The sequence below is a fragment of the Leopardus geoffroyi genome, chromosome D4 (genome assembly GCF_018350155.1).
Source record: "Leopardus geoffroyi isolate Oge1 chromosome D4, O.geoffroyi_Oge1_pat1.0, whole genome shotgun sequence".
NCBI classification, from domain to species: Eukaryota; Metazoa; Chordata; class Mammalia; order Carnivora; family Felidae; genus Leopardus; species Leopardus geoffroyi.
Genome location: NC_059342.1, coordinates 45,946,131 through 45,960,851, shown reverse-complemented (window position 1 = coordinate 45,960,851; position 14,721 = coordinate 45,946,131). Strand labels below are relative to the sequence as shown.

General features: G+C 42.8%; 2 protein-coding genes across 2 annotated transcripts; both read right to left on the bottom strand.

Annotated features, from left to right (window-relative positions):
• Positions 1 to 2,794: 2,794 nt before the first annotated feature.
• Positions 2,795 to 3,529, bottom strand: LOC123592622 (interferon alpha-like). Its single transcript, XM_045467859.1, has one exon. The coding sequence runs from the start codon at positions 3,527 to 3,529 to the stop codon at positions 2,960 to 2,962; it is 570 nt and encodes a 189-aa protein (XP_045323815.1). The 3' UTR covers positions 2,795 to 2,959.
• Positions 3,530 to 11,712: 8,183 nt separating this feature from the next.
• Positions 11,713 to 12,743, bottom strand: LOC123592766 (interferon alpha-like). Its single transcript, XM_045468101.1, has one exon. The coding sequence runs from the start codon at positions 12,518 to 12,520 to the stop codon at positions 11,780 to 11,782; it is 741 nt and encodes a 246-aa protein (XP_045324057.1). The 5' UTR covers positions 12,521 to 12,743; the 3' UTR covers positions 11,713 to 11,779.
• Between the last annotated feature and the right edge of the window lie 1,978 nt (positions 12,744 to 14,721).

The window sequence follows — 14,721 nt, the reverse complement described above, 5'->3', positions numbered from 1 at the left end:
ATCTCTAGAATTCACGATAGAATTCTGTTTTTTTAGGCTGCCTCCTTTGAAGGTCAGTTAGTGCAAGGTAGGACAGGAAAGCTTGCTAAGAATTGTGTAGAAAAAGACAAACACTATTCTCATATATAGCTGTCTGAAGAAAACTAGGAAAATACGAGCCATGTTTTTAGTCATTACTCTCAGGAAGATGCAATGTTCGGTGCCTTTCATGTGCATGACTTCATGCATAATATTCTACTATAATAAAGTTTTTTTTAATGTTTATTTATTTTTGAGAGAGAAAGAGAGACAGAGTGTGAGCAGGGGAGGGGAAGAGAGAGAGAGGGAAACACAGAATCCGAAGCAGGTTCCACGCTCTGAGCTGTCAGCACAGAGCCCAAGTGAGGCTCGAACTCACATACCGCGAGATCATGACCTGAGCTGAAGTCAGACTCTTAACCAACTGAGCCACCCAGGCGCCCCCATAATATTCTACTATAATTACTCCTGAATTATATACGATGCTCTTGTGCTCTATGGATTTTCCTTCTTCGTGTTGTATTTTCAGCTGATTTTAACTAAAATTTTCTTTGCCTTAAGTATTAACAAAGAGAATGCCTGACCCAGCTTCCCACTTTCATTTTAAGAAAACCTGTCTGCCTTTATGTCCATAATAATTTTGCTATTTTGGGATCCACCAATAATTGTGGTCGTTACAAAATTAGGGAAAATTACCGGTGAGTAACATAAGAGAATTCTTATCATATCAAACTCTCCTAGAAAATGCAACATGGCAGAAAACTGCTGTAGTAAACCAATGTCACAGTGATCAAAGTTAAGTAACTGAATTCATAAAGCCAATAATTCGAGGAAACATTATTGTGTCAGTGATAACAGATGTTTTCATGAAGGATTGAATTAGTTATCTATTCCTGCCTAGTGAATTCTTAAAGATGAATAGCTTGCTGATATACAAGGTAGTAATAACTAAGGATAAACCATTGAAAGTAATTAAGTAAGTCATGAATCAAAATAAATGCAATATTAAACACATTAACATGCCAGTGCATCGATTTCATGAAATCACCCACAGGAAACCATATGGCATAAAAGGCAGAACGACGCACAGAAAAACTACCCCACAACATTTTCCAGATCCCACGCTGTCTTCTCCACTTCAGAGGCACTAACTTCTCTTATTAAGGCTTTCACCCACTCCGGTGTGGTTTCTGCTTATTAATTCCACCAAACCAGCTCTCATGAAGGTCACCGATGGTATCTATTTTTCTGACGTAGCAGGCAATTAAATCCACATCGTCCATGAATCCACTGACACTCTTCTAAGCACAATGTATTTCCTCAAATACGCTCCTCACCATCCTCTCTTGTTATCCTTCTACTGAATGGTCAGTATACTTGTGTATCCTTTGTGTCCCTTCTCTCTCCTCCCTTGAATGCTTGAGGATCCTTAGAATCCAGTTTATGTCTTTTTCTCACGCTACACTGTCTCCCCCCACGTCCACCTCTGTTTCTGGCTTCCCGTTGTCACGTATGGACCGCTAGGCATGGCGTTACTTGTAAAATGCAAGCTCACTTGTCCTCTAACAATGGTAATTTGCACTCCGATGTCTCCCAGTCAACTGTAGAGATGGACAGCTTTTATTTTTATTTCTTGACATACTTCGTTCTAGCACCAGGTGGGAGAATTCACTTATTTGCCTTCTTCATTATAACATTAAGTATGATTATTGTTTTTATTATTTTAATGTTTATTTTGAGAGAGAGAGAAAGCATGAGCAGGGGAGGGGCACAGGGAGAGGGAGACAAAGGATCCCAAGCAGGCTCCACGCTTCCAGCCCAGAGCCCGACACGGGGTTTCATCTCACAAACCGTGAGATCATGACCTGAGCCCAAATCAAGAGTCAGATGTTTAACTGACTGAGCGACCCAGGTGCTCCTGATGATTGTTTTTAGATCTATCCCTAGAAAAATGAAAGATAAAGAAACTGTATCTGTGGGACGCCTCGGTGGCTCAGTCCGTTAAGCGTCTGACTTTGGCTCAGGTCATGATCTCACAGTTTGCGAATTTGAGCCCCACGTCGGGCTCTGTGCTGACAGCTCGGAGCCTGGAGCCTGCTTCGGATTCCGTGTCTCCTCTCTGTGCCCCTCCCAGACTTGTGCTCTGTCTCTGTCTCTCCAAAATAAATAAATGTTAAAAAAATTAAAACAAAAAAAAGAAACTGTATTTGTTAGGTCCTATATCCTCGGGGCAACGTACAGCTTGTCTTACAGGAAGTCAGTTGCTACTTCTGATGTTAACATAATATAATAGGTAAATGCATTTTGCCATCCATTTTTTTTAATGGTTATTTATTTTTTTTTTTTTGAAGGAGAGAGAGAGAGTGTGAGTGGAGGAGGGGAGAGAGAGAGAGAGACACAGATTCTGAAGCAGGCTCCAGGCTCCCAGCTATCAGCACAGAGCCCGACACGGGACTCAAACTCACAAACTGAGAGATCATGACCTGAGCCAAAGTTGGACGCTCAACCGACTGAGCCACCCAGGCACCCTTTGCCATCCATTTTTAAATCAAGTTACAAAATTAGGCCTGGATTTCTTTTTAAACCCACTTCCTATAGTAAAATTGAATAAACAAAAAACACTAAATTGACAAAATATAAACAATACATTTTATTATATTATCACAATGTAAATGTGCACATATTATATGAAAAAATTTGATCTTACAAATAGTTAAATAAATAAATATATAAATAGACAAATAGACATCAGCATGGTCATTGATAAGTGGCTAGTGCTTGTAGAGTTGACATGATGTCATTTAATACTCCTGAAAACATTGACAAATTGATTCCATTCATGTCGCAGCAGAATGGAGAAATGAGAGTCTTTGACATGGCAGGACAGGTGGAAAGTGTGGTACTATTAGTCAGTGAGAATCATTTCCATGTTGAATAGGTCTCATTTCTCGCTCCTTAATCTTTTTTGCAAGGCTATTGATGAATAATACAAGGATCTCATGATTTCTGCTCTGACGATCTCCCAGGCACAAGGGCTGTATTTCTTCTCTCGCAGGTAGAGGGAGAGTCTTTGGAAGTAGTTCCTCAGGATGGAGTCCTCGTTCGTGAGGGGAGCCTCTCCCTCCCCCACCTCCTGCATGACACAGGCTTCCAGGCGGGTCAGCTGCCGATCAAGTCCCGTGCAGAATTCCTCCAGGAGGGTGGTGTTCCAAGCAGCAGACGAGGACGCCTCTGTGCAGAAGAAGTGGAAGATCTTCTGGTTCATCACGTGCACCACAGAGAGGGCTTGGGCCTTGTGGGGCTGGTCTCCACCAAACACGTCCTGGGGGAAGGCGAAGTCATTTCTGTCCTTCTGGCAGGAGCTGGCAGGGAGTCTCCTCATTTGTCCCAGGAGCGTCAAGGCCCTCCTGTTCAGCAGGCCGTGGGTCTGAGGCAGGTCACAGCCCAGAGAGCAGACGGAGTTGCAGCCCAGCGCCACCAGGGCCACCAAGAAGGAAAAGGGCAGCGCCATTGGGGATCTTGCAGATGCTGTTGGCCTGGCTGGGGTGGGCGACTCTGTGACCCGTGGCTCTAGGTTCTCTGAACATCTTCCCTTGTGTGTGTGGCTTAAGTAGGGAACATAGCAGTTTTCACTTTCTGAACGTTGCCCTTACTTTCTACTTCTGTTTTTGCTTTCCTTTATGCACCTTCTACTTGGGTTTAGAGCATGGGTTCCACAACCTTTTTTTTTTTTTCATCATTACCTCTTGCCTCCAGAGTTTTTGTACATATTTATCTAATTGAACCTTCTAAGAAAATTTAATAACACAGATACACATTATGTGTAATTATGTACTGTATATTTAACTGTACTTTATACATAAAAAATCATAAAAAAGGAAATATAAAGTTTACTCTATTTATCCAATGCAGGGTTAAGAATTACTAAAAATTTTTAAAAGTTAAAATTTAAAGCCATTGATGCTTAAGTATGGACCTAAATTTGATTTTTTTTAATGTTTGCTTATTTATTTATTTACATTTTTAATATGAAATTTATTGTCAAATTGGTTTCCATACAACACTCAGTGCTCATCCCAACTGGTGCCCTCCTCGATACCCATCACCCACCCTTCCCTCCCTCCCACCCCCCATCAACCCACAGTTTATTCTCAGTTTTTAAGAGTCTCCTATGGTTTGCCTCCCTCCCTCTCTAACTTTTTTTTCCCCTTCCCCTCCCCCATGGTCTTCTGTTAAGTTTCTCATGATCCACATAAGAGTGAAAACATATCTGTCTTTCTCTGTATGACTTATTTCACTTAGCTTAACACTCTCCAGTCCCGTCCACGTTGCTACAGATGGCCAGATTTCATTCTTTCTCATTGCCAAGTAGTATTCCATTGTGTATATAAACCAAAACTTTATCCATTCATCAGTTGATGGACATTTAGGCTCTTTCCATAATCTGGCTATTGTTGAAAGTGCTGCTATAAACATTGGGGCACAAGTGCCCTTATGCATCAGTACTCCTGTATCCCTTGGGTAAATTCCTGGCAGTGCTATTGCTGGGTCATAGGGTAGATCTATTTTTGATTTTTTGAGGAACCTCCACACTGTTTTCCAGAGTGGCTGCACCAGTTTGCATTCCCACCAACAGTGTAAGAGGGTTCCCGTTTCTCCACATCCTCGCCAGCATCTATAGGCTCCTGGTTTGTTCATTTTAGCCACTCTGCTGGCGCGAGGTAATATCTCAGTGTGGTTTTGATTTCTATTTCCCTGATGAGGAGCGACGCTGAGCATCTTTTCATGTGCCTGTTGGCCATCAGGATGTCTTCCTTAGAGAAGTGTCTATTCATGTTTCTGCCCATTTCTTCACTGGATTATTTGTTTTTTGGGTGTGGAGTTTGGTGAGTTCGTTATAGATTTTGGATACTAGCCCTTTGTCCGATATGTCATTTGCAAAAATCTTTTCCCATTCCGTTGGTTGCCTTTTAGTTTGGTTGATTGTTTCCTTTGCAGTGCTGAAGCTTTTTCTCTTCATGAGGTCCCAATAGTTCCTTTTTTGCTTTTAATTCTCTTGCCTTTGGGGATGTGTCAAGTAAGAAGTTGCTGCGGCTGAGGTCAGAGAGGTTTTTTCCCTGCTTTCTCCTCTAGGGTTTTGATAGTTTCCTGTCTCACATTCAGGTCTTTCATCCATTTTGAGCTTATTTTTGTGAATGGTGTAAGAAAGTGGTCTAGTTTCATTCTTCTGCATGTTGCTGTCCAGTTCTCCCAGCACCATTTGTTAAAGAGACTGTCTTTTTTCCATTGGATATTCTTTCCTGCTTTGTCAAAGATTAGCTGGCCATACATTTGTGGGTCCAATTCTGGAGACTCTATTCTATTCCAGACCTAAATTTAACTTGTGACTTATAACTTATTTACTTATATAGATTTTATATAAAGTACATAAGTAAATTAAAATTTCTATGAAGACATAACTATTTCAATGTACTTAAATATTTAACATCATTCCAAATTGCTAAAAGCATGAAAAAATTTTAATTATTCACTTAAATTATTCCCTGATTTATTTTCAGTGCACTGAATTTTAATGTTGCCTCATGACAAAATAATTTTTTTAAGTTTATTTATTTATTTGGGAGAGAGCACAAGCGGAAGAGGGGAAGAGAGAAAGAGAGGCAGAATCCAAAGCAGGCTCCACGCCATCAGCACAGAGCCCGACATGGGACTCAAACTCATAAACCGTGAGATCATGACCTAAGCCGAGATTAAGAGTCAGACGCTTAACCGACTGAGCCACCCAGGTGCCCTGACAAAATAATTTTTAACTTAACCTGCTGCTACATACTCTTGAAGATATTGCCACAATATTTTTCTGTTTCCCACTAGATAATTGCTGATGTGTTGAATGAGTTTTGTAGAATTAAATCATAAAATATAATATATTTGTATTTAATTCCCAAAGCCCACATCACATCAAGGCTCAGACAAAAGCAACATGCACAAGACAGCGAATAGCAGCTCACAAGTGAGCAAAGGCCACCTCTCCCAGAATGACTTTGAGATCCAAGAAACAATGGAGAGAAACTCCTCCAATCACAGAGACAGATTAGCCCCAGGCTTGTCACACTGATCTTGCAGATGTGTTGTGTATATTCCACAAATCCAATGTCCATGCTTCTCGTATGATACCCAAAAAAATCCAATGAGAGAAAATAAATATGAAGGAATAATGTTTTGTTAGACTGGCCCAATGTTGAGCTTTGGAGTGCCACAGACCACTGCAATATTTCAGGCTGGTTGACAACCCTAGGAACTTACTGTTATACCCTTGGAAGCAATTGTAACAACTATTCCACCTGGTGTGGCAATGCTGATAATGGGGGAGACTATTCATATACAGAACCGGGGAGTATGTGAAGTCTCGATATCTTGCACTCAATTTTGCTGTGAAGCTAACGGTTCTTGGGGGCTCAGTTGGTTCAGCCCAGGTCATGATCTCACAATTCATGAGTTCAAGCCCCACATCAGACTCTCTGCTGTCAGCACAGAGCCTGCTTCAGATCATCTGTCCCCAGTCTCTCTCTGCCCCTCCCCTTTGTGCTCTCTCTCTCTCTCAAAAAAAAAAAAAAAAAAAAAAAGGAACACTTGTGTTTTTTCAAAACTATATCCAAGGTAAGGAAATTGGCTTATTATGTTATTGGAGTCAGTTCTTTCCAGGAAAGAGCCATTTTTCTCTGTAGAAAAGACTCCTGCCTGGGAACAGACTTCTGTAGACCACAAGCCAGGTCTCCAGACCCGGGCATGGTCTTTGTCCATCTTGGCCAGTAGGTGGCAATCTTCCTTTGTAAATATTTTAACAGACCCCTGACTAAAATGATCTTGCTTTCTCTTTCCTTTTTCCCTACAGCTAGTTACATCATTGCAGGAGGAACATTCCCTCATGGCCAAAAATAGTCACGAGAAGAAAAAAAAGAGAACAAGAACTCTCTATGAGAGTTTCCAAAAACCTAGAACTTTCACACAACTCTTGATTTCAGTTAGTGACTTTTGCACTTGGCCAGAAACCACAGCCGAAAAGGAAGCAGCTGTGTGAATGGGCAGGGCAGGCTCAGGAGGAGAGACTGAGGAGAGCAGAGCTCGCTGGGGGTTTCTAGACTGGGGCAGAAGGAAACACTGTGAGATGCAGGTGAAGAATGAGATCTGGGGAAGCGGGAGGAAAGGGGAACGTGCTAGTGTCAGAATACATAGTGCACGTGTATATACATAGTATCTATGTGTACATAGTGTATTAGTATGTATATAGTTACATTGATGAGCCACTTGTTCCCGATTCTGTTTTTTAGACTCTCAGCATTTTGCAGTCAGTTACAGAGAGAGGGCTAGGAGAAGTTAATTATGCTCTTATAGACTCTATGAATAAATAAGAACATGATGGTAAGCCTTCATTCAGTGGAAAATACTCTGCTAAGCGCTTCTAAATGTTCTAACGTGACCACCCTGCTAAGGGACACAGGAAAGTTAGAGGGGCTTGCAGTTTTGTCTTTCCTGTCCCCCGAGTGGAAGAGGAGAGAGGGCTGGACTTCCCTTCCCCCGGTGGGGGCGGGGGGAGGCTCTAGGAAAATCATTTCCCTGGAGAGCAGGCCTTTGTTGAGGGGAACAGAAGACTGAGAGGATTCCCAGCCAGTGATTTCTCTTTCCTTTCCCCTGCTGGAAGCACCAGGAGTTTGTTTTCTCATCTTCACAGTGAGAACCTGGTGAAGGTTTCTCCCGAAGGTAACACTCACAAAAGCGTGTGGCCCCCAAAGACAGGATATCTTGCAGTTTTTCGATCTCAAGCTCATCCATATGGACCTGCCAGTAATTGTTCCATTTCAGCTTCAGTGTTTCTACCAATACGAGCTTCAGCTGTGCTTTAAACTCTTGCATTTCTGCTCCCAGTCATCCAGGGTCTCTGTCTGCATCCCCCTCTTTCTGCAGAGCTAAGGGCGGCAGCTAGCACCTCGACCCCCAATTCTCTGATGGATCTAAGAAGAGTTGTGCTTTTCAGTTTGTTTGGCACTTGTGTTGTAGTTGATGGAAGGTCAAGGCTGACGACCAGCCCAGCTGATTACATGTTGGATGGGAACCAGAACGTCCGCCAATACATGAATATGTATGTCACATCGTTAGAGGTAAGTGTCTCCCAAGGAAAGAGGCCCGAGAGATAACCACTGAAGAAGAACGTTGGAGCACACTTTTGAACAATTTAACTCGATACATTCTAAGATGAAAGCAGAAATAAAGTCAGTGAAATGACTAAATACCTGGGAATGTGACTTCATGTATTAAAGAGAATCATTTTGGGGTCTCCTTCCTTCCTCCTTACTAATTGTTACGAATTTGAATATGCAGACAACGATCACGTGATTTGCACTCAGGCATCTTTCTAGAGGCACAATCACTCCATTGCTTCTCTTTAGACTGAGATGAAGTCCCCGGATGGAACTTTTGTCCTCTAGTGAAAGGTTCTTGCTGGAGTGTCCGGGTGTGTGCGTTTAAGGCAGGTGTCCCGGGTTCCGGCTGTCCCTGGAGCCCCGTGCAGTGTGTCCAGCAGGATCGGGTTCCAGGCAGCAGATGGCACTTTGTGAGGAACTTAGAAGGTCTGCCGGAGCAGCTCCTGGGGACAGAGGTGGCCTGGGCCTCCTGCAACTGGCAGCCACCCACCCTCTCCCCGGGGGAGATGCCCCTCAGTCAGGAGAACTGGGACGTCCTCCTGATCTGTGTCAGAGGCAGTAGGTCTTCCTGTGAAGCCGCCCTTGGCCGGGAGGCAGGTCAGAGCCCAGAAAGGAGATGCGGCCACAGGGATCCAGCAGGAGGCCCGCAGAGGGGGTGCACGCTGGGCACCGGAGGGGTCTGGTGGCCTGGGTGACGAGCGAGGGGGGCGTCTTGGGCCCTAGTTCCTCTCAAGTTCTTTCTCACATGTCTTTTAATACAAAACCGTTTTCATTTTCTGAACGTTCCTGTATACGTTTTATTCTTCCTAAGTTTTTTTCCTTTCTTTATGTAAGCCTTAGATTAGAGTAGATTAGATTGGAAAACATTAACCCTATGAATTATTCATTTCACTATTGCACTGAAGTTTAATTTGCCCCAGTACTTCAAATGTTTCAGCGTAAAGGGATCCAAAGCTTCCAAATGACGGAAATCTTTTGCGTTACGATCAAAGTAGGTAGGTGTTGTTCTCCTTGCTCAGGACATACTTTTACCTCCGCGCCTGAGCTCTGTTGTTGTGATTTTTAGTTTTTGCGCATCAGTCAAGATGCCTGGTCCCTTTGGGTCAGTGTGCCCATAGCCCTGTGTGTGACACCTGGCTCCCCTCGCTCACTCTCTCTTTCTCTGTAACTGGCCGCCAGGAGTCAGCTCATCATACTTCCAGCTTTGAGCAAACTTTTATTGGAGGGTGGCTGCTTTTGTCCCCCAAATAATCAACTGTCTGCGACCCAAGCTTGTTTCTGTGAGCAATTCCTTCTCTTTCTGTCAGGTGCTCAAGAGTCAGATTTTTCCATAGCTTCCAGAGGACACAAACGTTATGCACTTCATGTGTGTAGGGGGCACTGGTGTGGGTAAACTATCCTTTTTTTTTTTTTTTTTTGTAACCTTAAATAGCAACAGGAATTTTATTTTGCTAAATGTTGATTTCTATGTGGAGTTCAGTTTATTAACCTGTGAGCCCTTCTCATGCTTTCAGTTTCTGAGGCCGCAGGGGACTCAGTGTTGATTTTCCTGCTGCTGGAGGCTTGCACTGAAGTAACTAATAAGGGTTCCTGGGTTAGTGAGTCAGTTCTTTTCTCCTGAGCTATTTGGTTCATCGTGATCCATCTCACAGCGAAGATGTGGGGCAGGGAGGCCACATACTAGAGAAAACCAACCCCTTTCTTTACTAGCTTGGAGGTTTTTTTTAACTGTATACGTTCTTTTTAATTTAGTAATTTTATAGGCAGGGATGGACTTCTCTTCTGAATTCCTTTCTACTTCATCTTGAGCTCAGTACCAAAAGAGGGAAGCAAGAATGAAAACGGGAAGGGCCCCTACCATTATTTCCCATCAGTTTTGATACAGCATCTTTTTCTTTCTCCACTCAGCGTTCCTAGAAAGCTGTCCCAGCATTGGGATGCACCGAGGCACCAGGAAATCAAAGGCAAATCTGACCGTGACGGCCGTGGAAACACTAGGGTGGCTCCCAGGTGAGGGGAAGCCAGCGGGAGCCCTTGGCTTCTGCTACCACCTTCCACCTGCTCACTGTGGTGCCTGCTTGTGAATTCCACCCAGCCCTCGCTAAGGGCAGCTCCATCTGCTTCCCCACATACTGGATGGTTTCCGTCCACAGAACAGCTTCCTGACCTTCCGCATAGTACGCGTCAAAATGATAATAGATTATCATGGTAAGGAATGAAAGGTGCCATGCTTTAAAATAAACACAACATTAAGCATATGAACATGATTTGCCAGTACATCCAGTCCATGTATCTATCCAGAGACACACATAGCGCAACAAGGAGAACTCTGCAGAAAAAAAAAAAAAAAATTTCACGTAATTCCCAATTTCATTCTGTTCTCCTGTTGCATTTCAGCAGGCACATCTCTCACAACTATTTGCTCCTTATACCTGAACTTCTCTTCTCTTATTCACTCATTCCCTCCCACCCTCCAATATGGTTTCTGTGAGTTCTTCCAAACCAGCTCTCACCAAAGCTTCAATGACCCCTTCATCCCAGTGCGGCGGGCACTTTACATCCACATTTTACAATGATGCAATTCTGTGAAGCCATTCCAGTCCTTGAAATAGACTTTTACCGATATTCTCTCTTACCCTACTACCTCATGGCCATTCCGTCTCTGTTTCTGTTGTGGCTCTTTTCTCCCTTTACCATCTGAAGTTTCGAGGAATCAATCTGAAGTTCTTTGCTCATGCTCTCCTCTTCCCGTGTGACCGCTTCTGTTTTAAGGCTTTCAGTTAATGGAGTTGCTTGTAAATTGCAGACTCAAATATCCATTTTCCAAAGAATATTCGCACTTGGAAGTCTACCAGTCAATTATAGGAGATATCTACGGCTTTTGTTTCTGTTTCCTGGCATGCTTTCCTGCAGATTCTGCTGACAGAACTCCATTTTTCCCCTTCTCCTCATTATACCGTTTAATATAACTGATATAAATTCAGTGTGATTATTGTCTTTAGGTTGCTTTCTCCACAAAGCTCACTGGTGCAAAAGCAGAACTGGATTTGTTATGTCCACCCCTATCCTGACAGCAGCATACAGACTGGCTTAGAGAAAGTCTATTTTTAATGTATAACGTGAATAACTAATGAGTAAGTGAATTGCACAATCCATTCTTTCATCAGAGTTGTTACTTTTTTAAATAATAAACAAAGACAAGAATTTTCTATAGAAAATATTTAATAAAGAAAAGAATAAATTGAATAAATATAAACAATATATTTTTTCTCTTAACGACAAAGTGAAAATACACTTAATATTATTCAAATATAATTTAAATCTTGTAAATAGTTAAGTAGATAAATAAATTGTTAAATAGATACATAAATAGATCAGCAAGGTCATTGGAAAGTGACTAGTGCTTGTAGAGTTGACATGATGTACTTAATACTCCTGAAAATATTGACAGATTGATGCCATTCATGTCACAATCACAGCAGAAATGACTCTTTGACATGGCAGAACAGGTGGAAAGTGTGGTACGATTAGTCAGTGAGAATCATTTCCATGTTGAATAGGTCTCATTTCTCGCTCCTTAATCTTTTCTGCAAGGCTGTTGATGAATACAAGGATCTCATGATTTCTGCTCGGACGATCTCCCAGGCACAAGGGCTGTATTTCTTCTCTTGCAGGTAGAGGGAGAGTCTTTGGAAGTAGTTCCTCAGGATGGAGTCCTCGTTCGTGAGGGGAGCCTCTCCCTCCCCCACCTCCTGCATGACACAGGCTTCCAGGCGGGTCAGCTGCCGATCAAGTCCCGTGCAGAATTCCTCCAGGAGGGTGGTGTTCCAAGCAGCAGACGAGGACGCCTCTGTGCAGAAGAAGTGGAAGGTCTTCTGGTTCGTCACGTGCACCACAGAGAGGGCTTGGGCCTTGTGGGGCTGGTCTCCACCAAACACGTCCTGGGGGAAGGCGAAGTCATTTCTGTCCTTCTGGCAGGAGCTGGCAGGGAGTCTCCTCATTTGTCCCAGGAGCGTCAAGGCCCTCCTGTTCAGCAGGCCGTGGGTCTGAGGCAGGTCACAGCCCAGAGAGCAGACGGAGTTGCAGCCCAGCGCCACCAGGGCCACCAAGAAGGAAGAGGGCAGCGCCATTGGGGATCTTGCAGATGCTGTTGGCCTGGCTGGGGTGGGCGACTCTGTGACCCGTGGCTCTAGGTTCTCTGAATATCTTCCCTTGTGCACACCTCCTAAATGGGAACACAAGAGTTTGCATTTTCTGAATCTCCTCTTACTTCCTACTTTTGTTTTCTGTTTTTCATTTTGCATTCTCCAAATGGGTTTAGAGCAGTGCTTCTCAACCGTTTTATTTAATTATTGCCCCCTTCCCCTGACCCCTGAGCCTTTGAGATTTTTTTTGCTAATTGAACCCCTCATGAAATTTTAATGACACAGTTATACTCTATATCTATTTATGTACTCTCTCTATATCTATCCTTTATACATAGAAAAAGAGAGTGCCAAACTTCTTTTTTTATCCAAGGCAGGGTTAAAATTGATAAAAATTTTAAGCTAAAAGTAAATTTAAAGTTATTAACATTTTATTTATCTCTATAGCTACGTTTGCAGAGCAAATTTTAACATACTTACGTATATAAATAGTAATGTATTAAGTAACATATTCAAATTAAAAATTATACAAAGACATAATAATAATATACATGTAATGATATACTTAAAACATTTTTAAGAACTTCTGAAAACAATTGAAAAATTACAGTATTGTCTTAACATGTATTTTTAGGTCTTAACTTTTAATTTTGCTTCATATCAAAAAATAATTTTTCTTTTTAATTTTTTTTTCAACGTTTATTTATTTTTGGGACAGAGAGAGACAGAGCATGAACGGGGGAGGGGCAGAGAGACAGGGAGACACAGAATTGGAAACAGGCTCCAGGTTCTGAGCCATCAGCCCAGAGCCTGACGCGGGGCTCAAACTCACGGACCGAGAGGTATGCTACTTTTTTAAGGCAGCCCAAACGGATTGAGCCCTGACCTGCACTGTTTTCTCCTTAGAATACCTCCCTCCAGGGGTCTGTAAAATACTTAAGGGGAGAGACATCATCTTAGCCGGCTGTTTTTCTAGGCACCCAGTCTGGTCCACATCATTTCCAGAGCACAATCAATATTCATGAGGAAAACAAGCATGGTAATTAAAGGAGAAAGAATACTACCAACAGAGGCTACAGAGATATGATTTATGTGATTTGCAAGGACAATAGATCTGAAGATCCTATACGAATTCCTCACGGTCCTACAGGGAACTTATAATGGAATAGCCTGTGAGGCATTTAAAAACAAAACAATAGAAGAAGAAGAAGAAGAAGAAGAAGAGAAGAAATAATGAAAGAAAGGAAGAAAGAAAGAAAGAAAGAAAGAAAGAAAGAAAGAAAAAGAAATAAACGTTTGTGTGTGTGGAAATTTCCTTCAAGTTTGTATTTTCAGTATTTAGAATATTAAGACGAGAATCACGGGCCTGGTCATCAATGGAAGACTCACTCTCCTCTTTTATTTCAGGGAGCCTCAAGTACCCGCAAGGAGCTACCTCATCATACTTTGCTCACCTCCCTCACATAATGACAACTGAATTTTACAAAGTGTTCCAAGACCTCATCTCCACCCTTATGGCCACTTTCCAACATCGGCCTCTGGCAATCGATTGGAATGCTTCTTTCAGTGGATCAATGATGCTGTCAAGTCTAAAGAGTGACATCCGTTGGACTGAATCTCCCCCGGTTTAAACTGTGGAGTCAGACTTTGGGTCAGTCGTTTAGAGCTTTTCAAGAAAAAGTGTGCTGCCAACATACTGGCTATTGTTCCCCTTGAGAAAAGCATCAGTACAGGGGTGCCTTAGTGGCTCAGTCGGTTAAGCAGCTGACTTTGGCTCAGGGCATGATCTCGCAGTCTGTGAGTTCGAGCCCCGCATCAGGCTCTGTGCTGACAGCTCGGAGCCTGGAGCCTGTTTTAGATTCTGTGTCTCCTTGTCTCTGACCCTCCCCCATTCATGCTCTGTCTCTCTCTGTCTCAAAAATAAGTAAATGTTAAAATAAAGAGAGAAAGAAAAGCATCAGTACAAATAATGTAACAGTGAAAACTGCTCGTTTTCACTGAACTCCTCTCTTCCACAGTCACCAGAGTAGAGTCTGTTTCCCAGTGGACGCACTTGATATTGACACTTAGGCAGCCCATGAGAATACATTCGGACCAGACAAATGGTGGTGGAAGTGATACTGTCTTGTGGGGTCTAGCCTTGACCTTGAAAACCTCCCATGTGATCGTCCATATCGTTTCCCTTTACAACTAACTGGAATAGACTCAAGCATCCCACACCCATTTGGAGTCCTGTGCTGAATATGGTCAAGTCACAGAATGGAAGGGCCTCGTGTCCTTGAGTCACTGTTTGAAGATGAGCCAACCAGAAGAGACATCTGAGCAGGAACTCCTGCACGGTTCTCTTCTAGTTTTCTATA

Excerpts from the sequence above, each read along its gene's own strand:
- LOC123592766 (XM_045468101.1), bottom strand. The coding sequence starts at position 12,520 with ATGCAAAATGAAAAACAGAAAACAAAAGTAGGAAGTAAGAGGAGATTC.
- LOC123592622 (XM_045467859.1), bottom strand. The coding sequence starts at position 3,529 with ATGGCGCTGCCCTTTTCCTTCTTGGTGGCCCTGGTGGCGCTGGGCTGC.